Here is a 16,546-nt window from a genome sequence, read left to right on the forward strand (position 1 = left end):
CATTTACATACATAGCACAAAATTCTTATATATTTACATATCTAACACCTAAACTTTCATATTTGCACTTAATATCACATAAGAAACACTATAATTATCATTTCTTAAAAGTGAAATACAAATTTTTATGCATGCATAAAGCACCATAGTGTTGTGCATGGAAATATTAAAGTTTAGATGTGAGACATGTAAATAGATATGAATTTTGTGCTAGTTTTGTAATTTTCTTTTTTTTTTTGTAATTTCACCCTTTTGTTGGATCAAAATTTAATGCGTTGAATAATATTTTGAAGGATTTACAATATATGCTTTAAACTAAAAAAAAAAAAGGAGTAACAAAAATAAGTAATTTTAAAATAATTTAATTATAATATTGCATTTTAATTTTATATTATTTTTTTTATATTTATATTTCCTTATCAGCTACAAAAGGCTCCAAGTTTTTAATTCTCTCCAACTTTATTAGGAAAAATTATTCCATACGGATCGGACACCGCACGCAGCTTGGGTGTGGTGTCCGATCCGAACCGTAAATTACCAAATCTACGGTCTTGATGTATTTCGGTGGGCCCCACCTAATTTTAAAGAAAAACGGAAATAATCCTGACCGTAGATCACCGTGATCTACCGTCATGATTGGACACCGCATGCAGAGATGCATGCGGTGTCCGCAGGCAATAATTTCCCCTTTATTAGTGCGGTTAGATTAAAAATAAAGGTTAATGAATAATGAATAACAGCATAATAATTTTTATTAGAGTATATGCGCTGTTGCTTTCTTCCCTTATAATTTAAGACGACGGATTGAAACCAATAAAGCAAGCGCAAAAAAGTTAATATTATAAATACTTAAAACATCTAGATGAATCTTGATAGCATATAATTTAAAATTTCATGAAAATGATTGCATGTTACACCCCTAATTTATTTAAAATTATATATATATATATATATAGATATTGAAAAGGTTGGTTGCTGATTAACCCCATAGTCCGATTGAGGGGCGGATCCCTTTGCAATTCGATCCTATGCAAGGATCAAACTCCCAACCCGAGGGACTTACACCAAAGACCACGACCAATGAGCGAGACTAAGGCGCATATATATATATATATATAATGATTTTACAAAGTAAAAACTGAAAATTATACATGAATTTTTCGTAAATGTATTAAAACAAAAATCTACATATTCTGAAATCATACTAAAACCATGCCCTTAAAACCCTATAACTCTAATAATTGGCATCGGAACATTCTTATAATATTTCATGTATTCCTAAAGATTCTCGAGCTCATCTCCACTTATGTGCCAATGCGTAACACAGCATCTGTTGACCGTCACAAGAAGACACAGAGAAGGATCAGAAAGCCACCTAAAACTTAAATCTGTTTTGGCCATAGAAGATTTCTGCAATTAAAGCCCTTCATCATAATAAGTTCCATGACTTTGACTCCCTCCTATAACTGACTATGACCCCATTCATTCTCCTCTATATACAACCCTAGCATCCTCTGTTCACAACCACAACTTCCATCTTCCCCTCTTCTCTCTCCTCTCTCTATCTCCCCCTCCTTCCTCTAAACCCTCAAAATGCTTAATTTAAGAGGCAGAAACATACTGTTCATTCCTCATGGCAGAGAACCAAAGGGAATGAGGCTCATCATTCTATTCCTTCTATCAACGGCTATAATTCTCTCTGCTTCCAACACCAAAAACCAACCCCATTCCGTTTCCAAAGGACTCAACTTTTTCAAAACCACAATCACAACTCCATCTTCCTCCAATGCAGCCCTAATAACCTCAGCCTGCAAATCCACCCTCTACCCCGCCGTCTGCCACTCGACCCTCTCCGGAGCCCCGTTCGCGTCTCTGCAAGACCTCTTCGCCGTCTCCGTCAAATCCGCGAAGCTCCGCGCCGCTGCCGCCCGCGCCGAAACCCACAACCTCGGTGTCACTCCTGCTGCCATCAACGACTGTCTCGAGCTCCTTGACATCAGCCTCGAGCAGCTCGACAGCGTCATCGGATCCTCCGGCGAGAAAACGGAGTCAAGCGCGCACGACATCCAAACATGGCTCAGCGCCTCGCTGACCAACCAGGTCACGTGCACCGACGGGCTTGAGCACGCGCGCGTTGACCAAAAAGCGAAGACAACCGTGACGGAGCAAGTCAACTTGCTGTCGCAGTACATAAGCAATGCCCTCGCGCTGCATGCGTGGATGAATGGGAGGGTTGGCATCGGGAGGCGGTTAACGGATGGCGGCGGGTTTCCGGAGTGGGTGAGTGAGGGGGACAGGAAGCTTCTAGAAGCTTCGCCGGGGGACATTCGTGCGGTGGCGGTGGTGGCTAAGGATGGGAGCGGTACGCACCGTAGTATTAATGAGGCGATCGCGTTTGTGTCGTTGGAGACCGGCGGAGGAGGGAGGAGCGTGATTTACGTGAAGGCGGGAACGTACAGAGAATACATCAAGATTCCCACAAAGCAGAGGAACGTGATGCTGATGGGAGATGGGAAGGGGGAATCTGTGATCATAGGGAGCAAGAATGCTGAAGATGGTTCCAGCACCTACGACTCCGCTACTGTCGGTAATTCAATTAAGCTTAAAAAATTATTACATTTATTAAATTTCTTTTAATAATTTATAAATTCTGCTGCAACTGGCTAGTGCATGACCCCTCCATACATATTTTTATTGAGTGGGAGCATGCAGGACGTTGATAGAGAACGGTACATCTAACTCGTTGATATAAATTAAGAATATTTAGAGTTAATTTAAAATTAAAATTAGAATTTTTTTTTAGGACAGGAGTCAATTTTGAGAGTTAAAAGTCGAATTTTGAATTTATTCAAGCAAAACTATCAAAATTTTATATTTATATTTATTTTTTTAAGTTCTGTTTATAAACCATTTTACCTTAAATTCTACATATCTAATTACCAGCCGCCATGGGAGCCGGCTTCATCGCCAAAGGCCTAACCATCATCAACGACTCCGGCCCCAACAAGCAGCAAGCCGTCGCCCTTCGCGTCGGCGCCGATCGCTCCGTCATCTACCAATGCTCGATCCAAGGCTACCAAGACACCCTCTACACCCTCTCAAACCGTCAATTCTACCGTGACTGCGATATCTACGGCACCGTTGACTTTATCTTCGGCAACTCCGCCGCCGTCTTCCAGAACTGTTTCATTCAACCCCGCAAACCCGCCAGCGGTCAATACAATTCAATCACCGCACAAGGCCGAACCGATCCTAACCAGAACACCGGTATCTCCATTCAAGGCTGTCGGGTGAGCGGCGGCGCCACCGGTGGCGCCGCAACATATCTCGGCCGGCCGTGGAAACAGTACTCCAGAGTTGTGTTTATGGAGACAGAGATTGACGGGTCGGTTAGCTCCGCCGGGTGGGAAAGATGGGCCGGTAACTTTGCGCTCAGTACGCTATATTACGGTGAGTACGGGAATACCGGGCCGGGTGCGAGGACTTCGGGTCGGGTCAGGTGGCCCGGAGTGCACCCGGATATGTCGGCTGCTGAGGCTTCTATGTTTACCGTAGCGAATTTTATCGCTGGGAATTCCTGGATTCCGGCAACCGGAGTTGAGTTTAATGGTGGACTCTAGTTAAGAGGAAATAGCTCAAGCGTATTATATTTAAAATTTTTAAAATTTGAAATTAAATAAAAATATTATGAAATTTAATAAATATCAAAATTTGTTTTAAGATGGCTTAAAATATTTGAAGTTCAATGATTTGGTACACCTTATCCTCTTGTTCTTGCATGATTGAGAGAAAATTTGAGCATATATAGATACAAAAATTATGTTTGATTTTACATAATATTTTATTGAAAATTTTAACATATTTTATTTTATTTAAAAGACATGTGAATTAATCATGTGAGGATAAGGGGATATGGACATGGCTATGTACTCGCTAATTATTTAAATTTTAGCTGAAAATATTTTAAGCTAAAATTGTTTATTTCAATATATATTATATTTTGGGATGGGGTTATAAGTATAATTTTGCCTTTTGCAAGTGTAGATTTAGAATGGCATGTTATGTTTTATTGTAACATGTAATTGCAGCATTTAGCATTATGGATTGAAATTCTAACTCTGTACGTAATATGTATGAAATAATCCTTGGGAAATTACTTGCATGGATTCTAGCTGTATTTGTGTTTTATGAATCTCATGTTTGTAAGGCAATGAAAGGTTTGTGATTTTATTTGTTACTAGCAGAAATATGGGAGCTATTTACAATCTATTTCATTTTTCTGTCCTTGTTTTACTTTTTAGGGAATTTACATACATACCAAAATTAGCTCTTATAATATATTTTCATATCTAACTTTCAAATTTACATGCATATCTCCCAAATGAAATACATCTTGTCTTGCTAAAATTTTAATTTCAATATAAGATAAATGTAAATATTAAACTTAGGTGATAGATATGTGAATACAGTGTAGTACATTTGTATATAAATTTTTTTTTTTAATTCTCAATAGCATGTTTGTTCAGTATAATTTTTATGATTTTTTTTAAATAACTATTTTTTAATATTGAAAATAAATTTTAATTTCATCAGTAAATATGTTTTATTTTGTATTAATACATACACATAAAATAAAAATAAAAATAAAATAAATAATAAACAAAAGTGATTCCAAACACCACGTAGTACGGCAATGTTTGAAAAAGGAAAAAAAAAAAGAAAGTGATGAAATAATAAATATATGATATTGTGCATGTGCGAGGCATTAATTATTGGATATTTAGCTATTTTTTTATTCTAGTGGCACTTATAGCTAGAAAGTATTTTTTGTATTGTATAATAATTTAGAAATAATGATTTTAATTGTTTAATAAATTTAATTATTTTTCTATTCTACATGTTATTTTTGGCATTACTTGTACTAGTGGCACTTATTTAATTATTTTGCTAGTGGAGTTAATTTTCTTATTTTTATGATATGTCAATAACATCAGTTCAATATAGAAAAAAATTTTAATCGCCCTCTTCCTAGTAAAAAAAATTGTATATTTTCAACATATATACCATGCAGATTTTCAAACTACTTGTTAATCAGTAATTGGAGTGCTTGGATGATTAATTCAAACACTAATGAATGATAAATAAGCTACCATATATCATGATTGATGCGTGCTAGAAAATTCGCGGTGGTGATGTAATGAATTATCGTCTTAGAGTTGCACTGAAATCTAGCACACACTCAGATAGAAGCTACTAGTAGCGACACCGGAAATTTTTATGTGGAAAACCAGTTGAAATGATTCACTGTATAATTTTGCGTTAATGAGTCACGCTTCTCCTAAATTAGAGAATATTGAGTTATAAAAATAATCATTGTAAATATACAACGATGGTTCGTCGAGAATATAGTTCTTGATGAAAGTAGGCTATAAGAGTCGTAGTTGGTGGTTATGGAGACACTAGTTTATCGTAAATGTTATAGACAACGGTCATAGCGCCTGCTTATCTTATAAACAGTAATTGAAATCCATGGTAGTAGTTGGTCATGCAAGCTGCAGATGATCTTTTTAGGAGCATCGATTTGTCACTGAGGTCATAATAGGAAGTTTTTTCAGTTGTAAGCCACGTAGACCGTAGTTGGTCACCATATTTGTAGAGGCGAGCTACGATGACGTCTGAAAGCCACACATGCCAGAATCAAGAGTTACACCCGCTGTAAACCACGCAGGCCGTAATTGGTCATGTAGGTTGTGGTGGTGAGCGGTGATTCGTAGGCTGCGGGGGCCAAAGTTGAAGGTTGTAGGAGCTATGAATCACGTAGATCGTAGTGGGAACCTGTGACAACGTTCTTAGGCTGCAGGGGCTAGAGTTGTGGCGAGATATGAACCATGAATTCTAATTTTTTTGCCTCATTTGTGGGAAGAAAATTTGCTTAAAATATTTGAAGCTGAATAAATTAACTGGTTTCTACACGTCTATAACTCATAGGAATATATTGCTTATCCTTTTATTCTTGCATGATTGAGAGAAATTTTGGGCATATATAGATACAAAAGTGATGTTCGATTTTACATAATATTTTATGGAAAAATTTGACATATTTTATTTGATTTAAGAGGCATGTGAATTAATCATGTGAGGATAAGGGGATATGGACATGCCATGAGTTATAAATATATGTACTCATTAATTTTTTTTTCTTAAAGAGCACAAAGGCTCCATTTTATTATCACAAAAAAAAATTACAAAAATAGGAATAGGAACCAATCTAAACCCTATACAACTTACACAAAAAAAGAAAAATGGTTCTTATCCCAAAAAAAGAAGAATACAACTCACAAAACACCTAAACCTCACAAACAACACTAAACAGGTAAATCCTTAATAGTCAAAGCTATGAACTCATCAGGAAATGTAACGAAAGCCTGAGCTCTCGAACAAGTATATCCAAACTTAGCAGTCCAATGAGTCACAGAATTGTCTTCTCTTCGAACATGCGACCAAATCACATTCAGATTCGTTGTTAAAGCTCTAATTCTCTTCATCTGAATCAAACTACTCCAATGAGTCTCCATATCATACCTACAAAACAACTGCATCTGTTTCAGCTGTTAAGGAGAACACGTACTCATTAATTATTTAAATTTTAGCTGATAATATTTTAAGCTAAAACTTTTCTTTTCAGTATAGATTTTATTTTGGGTTGGGATATAAATATAATTTTGCCATTTGCAAGTGTAGATTTAGAATGGCATATTATGCTGTTGTGACTTCTTTGTGCAGCATTTAGCAGTATGGATTGATATTCTAATTCTATAATATGTATGAAATAATACTTGGAAAATTATGTGCATGGATTCTAGCGGTATTGTGTTTCAATGAATCTCATGTTTGTAGGCAATGTAAGGTTTGTGATATTGTTTGTTATTAGCAGAAATATTTCATTTTTCATATCTAACATCTAAACTTTCATATTTACATAAATGTCACCCAAATTCATAATATTACATTAAAAATATCACTATTATTAAATTTTTGAAAAATGGAATATATCCTTTGATGCATAGATTTTAATTCCAAGGTATTATAAATGTAAATATTAAACTTTGGCGTTAGATATGTAAATATATTATAAGAATAGTGCTATGTATGTCAATTCTCTTTTTTATTCTTACTAGCGTGTTTGTTCACTTATTTTTTTGCTTTTTTTTTTTCTATATGAACTAAATTTTTTAAATATAAAATAAAATGTGTATGAGTTTAATATTTTTAAAAAAATAAATATCACCATCAAATTTATTTAATTTTATATCAACACTTAAATAGAATAAAAATATGATTCATAAATAAATAAATAAATAATAAACAAAAGTGATTCCAAACACCACTTAGTATGGTAGTGTTTGAAATTATTTAAAATTTTAATTGATTAATTAATTTAAGTCACATTTTAGTTAAAATCAAAATTAAACATTTCCTTGCAATGATGTTAAGATCATAGTCATATATTTATAAAATGTAAATATTTAATGTGTAACTAAATTTTTATTGATATTTTTATAAGATTGTAACAAAATAAACATCTTTTAATCACAAATATTTTTTATGCGTGCCAGAAAATTTGCGGTGGTAGAGTCATGGATTATCATCTTAGCATTGCACGAGAATTAAACACACAAATAACAGAAAAGAAGTAAGCAGGAAGAGACACCTCGATTTTTTACGTGGAAACCTTGAAAGAGGGAAAAACCACGGGGTCTAACATAGTTGAAATAATCCACTATGAATGATGGGCACACAGATCCACTATGATTATTGTGAAGGTAGTAGTCCATCGTGAGTGTTGCAGATGACTGTTTCATAAGTGTTGGTTAGCCAAAAAAATCTTAGTAAGCAGTTACGGGAGGTGTGGACCACATAGGCCGTCGTGACGAGAATGAATGACGTTCGTAGGTCGTCGGGGCCGGAGTCGGGAACTGCTCGAGCTGTGAACCACGTAGGACATTGTTGACACATGGACCGTAGTGATAAGCTCATGTCCCATGATGATGACTGATGATGTGTTATTGGTGGTGATCGACGATGATTGGTGATGATCGACAGTGACAGTTGATAGTGGAGGGTTGGGGGGGGGCGCGGGGACGGCGCGGCGATGGCCGATGACGATCGACGGTGGTTGACGACGGTCGAGATGGTGCTAGACTTCAGCTCCTTCTTAGAGCTTCCAGTTCTCTCTGAAGCTTTTAACTCCCCTCATGTGAAGGATGGGGCTCCATTTATAGTGTTTTGGGTCTCATTAATGCATGAATATGAATCATTTTGTTCAGACGGTCTGGAGAGCTTCCTCCAATCAAACAACGTTTACTGAACATTTGAGTGCCTTAATGATGTCAGAATTGAGTGATCTTGGGCTCGTTGGATTCATCTTGTCGAGCCGTTCGATTCGAGTATAAACTTGTCATATTCGACAATCCTTTGATCTTTCAAATGTATACAAAAATCCTTTAAGTGTGGTTCAATGACTTGATCTGGGCTTGGTTTGACTCGGATTGGGCTAGTTTTCATATCATTAGGTTCGTCTCATCAAGCCGATCAGTTTGACTATAAGTTTGTTGAAATCGAAGCTCCGGATGACTTTTTATCAAGATTTGAATATTTCCTGCTTAAAATATCATTTTGAAATTTGTGTGTCTTAATAATGTCAGAATTGAGTGATCGTGGGCTCGCTGGATTCGTCTTGTCGAGCCGCTTGATTCGAATATAAACTTGTCATATTCGACAACCCTTTGATCTTTCAAATGTATACAAAAATCATCTAAGTGATTCAATAACTTGATCTGGGCTTCGTTTGACTCGGATTGGGTTAGTTTTCATATCATTAGGTTCGTTTCATCAAGCCGATCAGTTTGACTATAAGTTTGTTGAAATCGGAGCTCTGGATGACTTTTTATCAAGATTTGAATATTTACTGCTTAAAATATCATTTTGAGATTTGTGTCATGCCTCGAGATTCGCGTCGGATGATGAAAAATTGTTGGTGTATATATATATACATACATACATACATATAACGAAATTATGAAATTTCTTATAACGAAATTATGAAATTTCTCTTTGACTAAAAGATGTCATTACGTACTACGTAGAAATTATTTTTATTCATATTTTTAAGTGAAATATAACCATATATTATATTTTAATTTTCATTATTCAAGAAAGATTCATTACATAAAAGTTAAAATTCTTCAAAAGGTGAAAAATTATGTTGGTGTTGCCGCCCATCACTTATCAGCGGGTGTTCATTTTTTGGTTAAAATATAAAAACAGAATCACATAAGGCTCATCCGGATTATCTGATAATTTGATTCAACAACAACAAAAAGAATAACCCTTTATCCCACTAAGTTGGGTTGGCTACATGAATCCTCTTTCATCAATGTGTCCTACTGAGTGTCATGTTTTCATTTAATTCTAAATGATTAAGATCATTTTTATAAAATTTGCCCAAGTTTTTTGAGGTTCACCTCCGTCTTTCTTAATATAAGTTGAGCCCAAAACATCTGCTCTCCTAAGAAGATCATCAGATAGTTGACATTTAATGTGACCAAACCATCTAGGACAAATCTCTCTAATCTTGTTTGCCAGTGGAGCTACAACAACTCTATCACAAATATATTCATTTTGCATTTTATCTCTAGATGTCAAGCCACTTATCCACCTAAGCATTCTCATCTCAACAACCTTTTTTTATTAAATCTTAACACAATCATACACACAAAAGCCCCTTTTTAACTCTAGATTTGAATTCTATTATTATATTATGCTCTTTTTTGGGGTCCAAAGCAATAGTTATTCTCAATCCCGAAGCTTTCAACTTCATTGTTTCACTTCAAAGCTACACTTCTAAAGAAATGTTTTTATTTTTGGTCTCTTAGATTTTATGGCTTAAGTTTTAGTTTTTTAGAGAATAAAATTTTAGTTATTCTTTATTATTTTGTGAATATATAATTGAGTACATATTTAAATGTACTTTTAGAAATTTATGATCTTTACTTTAATCTACTTAAAAGCATCATATTGATTCATAACTAAATAAAACATGTTGTTGGTATCTTAAAAAGATAATATTAATAACAAATAATATTCTATTAATTATAGAGAAATAAAAGCATGATTTACTAAACCCAAATGTACAACAAACTCTTACATGGATTCATAAGAAATTAATATATATTTGAATTATTTGAAGGTGGAGTTAATTTTCTTATTTTTATGATATGTCAATAACATTAGTTTAATAGAAAGAAAAATTTTAATTGTCTATCTTTATGGTAAAAAAATATAAATTTTTTCAGCATATATGATTTAAGAGCATATTTAATTTCAACATAATTATTAATTTGTAGTGTTTCATGATCAAACACTAATGAATGATAAATAAACTTACATAGATCAGGATATATTGTTTGTCTCTACAAAATTATAAAGTGAAGATTATTTTGCTAAGGAGGCTATTAAAGAACCTCCTAACTATGAGACCTAACAATTATTGATATATTGCATGATGTAGTATAGATTATTGACATAATAGACCACATATAAATGGCCAAAGAGAATAACAAAAGTGAGGGAGGACTCAATGGGACACATGAGTTAGATAACAATATAAGCAGTGTAAAAATCCAGAAATTGATTCATGACAAGTTGTAAGCATCATAGAAGTTGTGTGAGGTGAACTGCGAGATATACTTTAATATTATAACAAAACAATACTTTGACTATATATTAATAATTTAAACAAATTGATTTCACTCAAAATTTCATTAAATGTTAAAGAAATAAATTGCTGATAAATTAGGCATGCCGTTAAATATGGATGAAACAAGTATTATTTGAGAGAGTGGACAAAATCAACAAGTATATAATTTTTTAAGTATCTGACAAAAAAGAACCATATTGACTTTGGGGTAAAGGGATTATTGACTTGCATAAACTACATAAGAAAAAGATAGTTGCCCACCATGAGCATGACCTGGTTCTGTCATGTTGAGACGGGGATGTACAATAAAACCACTTTTCTCCAAGTCCTAACCTCAATCATTTTCTTAATATCATTACTTTTGTGTGTGTGTGTCAATTTCACATTAAATATTTGTTGGTTAGAGATAGAAGAGAAAAGAAAATGGCATGAAAATACGTTATATAAATGTCTTAGTTGAGCTTCCAAGTTGACACAATATGGCCCCAAGGAAACCGACGTGGTGCCGATCCAAATCAAACTACACTGCGCATAATGTGGAAAGCTGTCTCGAAAACGAAATGAGATATGTGACGTGTCAATGGGAATAATTACATAAGACTTGAATACTTCAGCTTTATGAGTGAAGTAATATAATATAATAATATACACATGATGTGTTGTGCACTCTATCTTTTAAATGTATATATAAAATTATGTAATGATGTGTACTTATTTTGTACTTTATTTGAATAAATTGTATAATGAGTATACAATTATGTAGGTACTATATAATTAGTGCGTTGCTATATGTTCTCATAGTGGGCATGTAAAATTGAATGTGGTATCCACTCCCCGCGGGGTGACTTGCTCAACAACGATCTCATCATCCGCGGGACCGACAACAATATCTATTGAGATAGAATCAATAGTCAAGATTCCATTAACTGCACTAAGGAAAGAGAAACAAAAGACGATTCAAACTACATAAAAAAAATTCTCTCTCATTCAGATGTGGTGTAAGAAAAAAGATCCTCACCAGATTTCCCTTAACCTCCACCCCTCGGAGGAAAAGCCACTCTTTTTCGGTCAAAGTTGTGCCTCAGCTTCAACCGACACCCTCTCAAGGCCTCCTTAGGGAACCACAACCCCCACAACAACTTGAACATACATCCTTTCTCCTTCGGTAGGAATGTCCACCTCCGACGAATGCACTGTAGCATGAATGTCAAAATAACTTCTAGCCTGCTTTGCAGCTCTCTTTTGCAATGAGCCCGCAAGGAAACCCAAAGACCCGACTCGCTCCTCATGCTCCTCAAAGAATGATTTCTGCACAACCCACTTCTTGTTTAACTCCCCTGCGGAGATCTCGCTCCCCCGCTTCCGCTTGGAGACTAGTTTACAAGCCTTCGCTTGCATGTCACCCAAAGCCTTGAGGAGGGCATTTTTGTCTGCATGTAAAGCTCTTCCGTCAGACATGATAGTAAACTCAAAAGGAGGACACAAGTTTTCAGGAGCATGAGAGAGAAGGAAAAGGCACAAACTCACCATATCTCGTGGCCTATTTATAGTGGGACCAGCACATGAATCCAAGGAAGTTCATTATTGCGCAACCAAAGATTCTTGTGTGTTTGTCTGTTCTGGGGTCCAGAGTGCTTCCAAGAGGGCGTATCTCATTTGGTTAATTACATCTTTGGGGTTGCCCAAGAATACTCTTGACTCAATGAGTTTTTATTACATTAATAGTAATGACTACATTGATACTTTTATAAACTCTATGGCTAAAATAATCATCTTGAAAACTATTTTAGTCCCTATTACTAAATTGATACTTTTATAAATTGTGTGACTAAAATAACACCACCTAAATATTCAGGGGGACTATTTTGGCATTTTACTCGTTGAACATTTAAGCATTCTAAAGAAATGATTGCATCTTGTCGTTTGATGGTAGGGCGACCATACTGCTTCCAATGAATGCAGAAGTAATGACAGAAAAATTACTATGCGCTCATATAAAGCTCATAATGTCTGTCTCCATGCCTCCATGCAGAATCGCATTTTAATTTGCGGTTTAATTCTCTTTGAGTCCCCTTTTCACGATGGGAAGGAGTTGAATTGATGAAGTTAAATGTTCTACCATTTTGGATTAATAATGCTTAACATATTCTACTGAATACTGTTCATTCCGCGTTAAAAACTTAAAGCAAGAAATAATGACCCATAAACTAAGGTACATATGGGTCCTTGAGCAACATTGAATATTTCACGTGGTTCATCATATATCTGAAACCTTAAGGTTCCTGTCAAATCAGATAGGCATTGAAGCTGCTCTCATTGCAACCCAGCCCTTGTTAAGGGAATAAATTATATTGATGATTGGAATGTAGACTTTTGTGACTTTAGGTTGGAATTTTACTGAAAATTAACTATATTCTTATTGCAAACTACTAACTTATAGCAAATTAAGGTAATAAATGGAGTTCTAGAGAATAAATGGAGGAGCTTTGGAAGGATATGAAATCCTTAATTTCTCAGTAACTTGAGTTTGGAGTTATGCATCAAGTCTAATTGAATTTGGTAGAAAAAGGAAGTCACAACTATGAATAGGAGGAGAGGTGGATGCAATGGTTGAGGATGAAGTCAAAGCCATGTGAGTACTTAGAAAAATGGTCTTGAATGATGGAACAGGTGAATGATATCCATACGTTGTTGAAGCAATTTGTAGAATGTGATCTGCTACAGCTACGACATGAGCGGGCATTTTGTGCTAGAATGGCGAAGCTCATCTTGAAAATAAAATTATCGATCTAACTTTATTGAGACATCAAATGATGATGAAGGGTAATCCTCTGGAATTCTTTGATTCTAAGATGGAGAGTTTAATCATGGAAAGACTTGGCTCCTTGACTTCAGAATGAATAATCGTGTGTGTGTCAATGAGTGCCTTTGCATGGCAATGACAACTTCGGAGATTCCTCCTGATACAAGTACTACGTTATTAAAATATTATAAAGATAAGAAAACTTATATTCATCTCCAATGTGAACTATATACTTAATATGAAATGCAACCAAGTTGAGCATTGGAAAATTTCATTAGACAGGGTTTGTGATACATATGGAGGATGGATCTTTTACAATAACAGATGTGCAAGGAAACCTCAAATTATGAGTCAAAGCGGCAAACGATGGTTTCTCTTTACTTCAACACCAAATTTGAGAAGTGCTTCAAGGAAGCCATGGAGGTGGTATCTATACCTTGGGCACCTTAACTTTATCAGAAATAAAGAACTATCTAAGGTTTGCATGGCTGGATGCTTACCCTAAATTGCAGCAGCAAATCAAATGTTTGAATCCCAGACACTTAGTTCAATATTTAATATTTCACAGCAATTAAGTTTTCACTGTGAAAATTAAAACTATATTCATCACATTTGATAAATGAAAGCACTCCATAGACAAACAACTTAACAATTTAAAGTAAGAACAACTATAAAAAACACTGAAAGAAGAATCAAGCCTTTCGGCCACATAATAGGACCCGCCGTCAAAATTTTTTTGCATCTATGAAGCATTCGAAGGAGAGAATATTGCATCCGGACTCCGGGCGCAAATGTGACAAGTGGGTCTCACTGTAATATACTAGTTGTGTGTTTTTTAAAAAGTTGTTGGGCCCACTTGCTAGTGACAAGTTTTAACTATACTCCGGACGCAAAGATACAATAATTTTCCATTTGAAGGGCACACATCCAACAAACTTGCACAAATAATGATTAAAAATATTTTGACATTTGTTTCATTACTTCATATCTACTAATCCTTACATGTCTCAGGGATTCTATTTATAATTTAAAAAGGACATAAAATAGGTAATCTTCTCAGAATTTGTCAATATATATTCAAATACATAAGCTTCCAATGCATGCTTCTAGAATTCTAGCTTTAAAATTGTTTTATAAGAGTCTATTCCTTGATTTGATTCTAAGATACACCAAAAACAACAAATTAAAACAGCATTGAGATATTATGAATCCAAATCGTAGGATACAGAGATGATAACAAGACGGATAAATTTTCAGATAGGAAATGTAGCCGGCAGGTAGAAATTTGAAGAGGTGAAATGATGACAGTACTTGGGGATAAAAGAAGGAAATCATGTATTCCCACTGGCAATAGTGGAACAATAGAAATAGAGAGGCGATAGCAAGGCAGCAGTTGGGAAAAACATTGGATAAATAAGCAGAGCAATGACAAGTAGAACAATGGCAGCGGTGCGAAGTACAAATAATAACAATTCATATCATAGCAATGATTTTAAATCCCATTTGTGCTGACTTGAAATTTCAATCCTCGTCTCCAGTCAACTCAGGCGGCCACCGCCTCCGGGCTCCACTGCCTTGAGCCAACTTCGGTCACCACCACCTTCGACCGAATCAATTCACCGCCGCTTCGGGCTGTAGCAGTCTCTGGCCAAATCCAGTTGGTGCAGCCTTCGATTAACTTCGACCACCAGCCACCGTCATCTGCCGCCTGCTCTCTACCGTGGGGCAACAAGTTCTTCTGCCCATAGATTGTAATCCTAAAAACTATGTAAATATTTCCCTTATGTCGGACTAGAGATTGTACTTGTAATCACCAATGCATAGTAAAATATTTCAATTGCGCAAGTATTTTCCCTTTTCAAAATTTTCAGGTTAAAATTTCTGGTAATCCTATTGATTATCTTCTTTATTATGAGTACGCGATGGATTCTCGTACCACACTAACATAATATGTCACTAATCTAGGTTGCTAATTTTCCAGCACAGGTCAAGTGGTAGATTTGAAAGTATACACATTTTTGTTCGCTTAGACTATGCAGAAATTATCTAAAATCTAGATGCGTGCTAGAAAATTCACGGCGTTAGAGTAATGGATTATTGGCTTAGCTTTGCACAAAAAATCAGCACACACTCAGATAAAAGATAATCAATATGTGATACACAAGAAGTTTTTACGTGGAAAATCTGTAAAGGAAAAAAATTACGGGGCCTGACCCAGTTAAGAAAATCCACTATGTTTATGATTACAGTGACCATTTATCCCACAGACGGGAAAGACTTACTAACTTTTCAAGTTATAACGTCGACTGACGATGTTTAGTCAGTGGTGGTCGACGGAGGTTGGTGGTGATCGACGGTAGTCAACAACAATTGATGATGGTCGGTGGTAGTCGACGGAGGTCAACGGTGGTCGATGGTCGTCGATGACGGTTGACGGAGGTTAGCGGTGATCGGTGGTGGTCTACGGTGGCTGGCGGTGGTGGACAGAAGTCGGCGGTGGTCGCATTCAGTCGGTTCTGGTCGACGAAGGTGGACGATGACAGAGATAATGTCAGACTTGAGCTCTTTCTCAAAGCCTCAAGTTCTCTCTCAAGTCTCCTTCCCTCATGTGAGGGTTGGGCTCTATTTATAGTATTCTGGGTGCAATTAATGCAGGAATATGAACTATTTTGATCAGACGTCCGGAAAGCTTCCATCGATCAGATGGTGTTTGATGGACATTTGAGTGTCTTAACGATGTCGGAATTGAGTAATCTTGGGCTTATTGGATTAGTCTTGTTGAGACGCTCGATTCTACTATAAACTCGTTGAATTCGACATTTGTTTGATCTTTCAAATATATCCGGAAATCTTTTAAGAATGATTTAATCGCTTGATGGGCTTAATTTGACTTGGATTGGACTAACATTGATATCATTGGGTCCTTCTCATCGAGCCGGTCAGTTTGACTATAAGTTTATTGAAATCGGAGCTATGGATGACTT

At 35.6% G+C, this 16,546-nt stretch overlaps 1 protein-coding gene across 1 annotated transcript; it reads left to right on the forward strand.

Moving 5' to 3' along the window:
• The first annotated feature begins 1,472 nt into the window (after positions 1-1,472).
• On the forward strand, positions 1,473-3,659 carry LOC110025983 (pectinesterase-like). The gene is made up of 2 exons (XM_020726698.1): positions 1,473-2,587; positions 2,944-3,659. Exons 1-2 carry the CDS (start codon positions 1,594-1,596, stop codon positions 3,618-3,620), a joined length of 1,671 nt encoding a protein of 556 aa, XP_020582357.1. The 5' UTR covers positions 1,473-1,593; the 3' UTR covers positions 3,621-3,659.
• The last annotated feature ends 12,887 nt before the right edge of the window (positions 3,660-16,546 follow it).

Source organism: Phalaenopsis equestris, unplaced genomic scaffold (genome assembly GCF_001263595.1).
Source record: "Phalaenopsis equestris unplaced genomic scaffold, ASM126359v1 Scaffold000347, whole genome shotgun sequence".
NCBI lineage: Eukaryota > Viridiplantae > Streptophyta > Magnoliopsida > Asparagales > Orchidaceae > Phalaenopsis > Phalaenopsis equestris.

What these genes read in the sequence shown, in the direction of transcription:
- LOC110025983 (XM_020726698.1), top strand. Translation starts at nt 1,594, where the DNA reads ATGCTTAATTTAAGAGGCAGAAACATACTGTTCATTCCTCATGGCAGA. An exon ending in CTACGACTCCGCTACTGTCG is followed by an intron (nt 2,588 to 2,943) that starts GTAATTCAATTA and finishes TCTAATTACCAG; the next exon opens with CCGCCATGGGAGCCGGCTTC.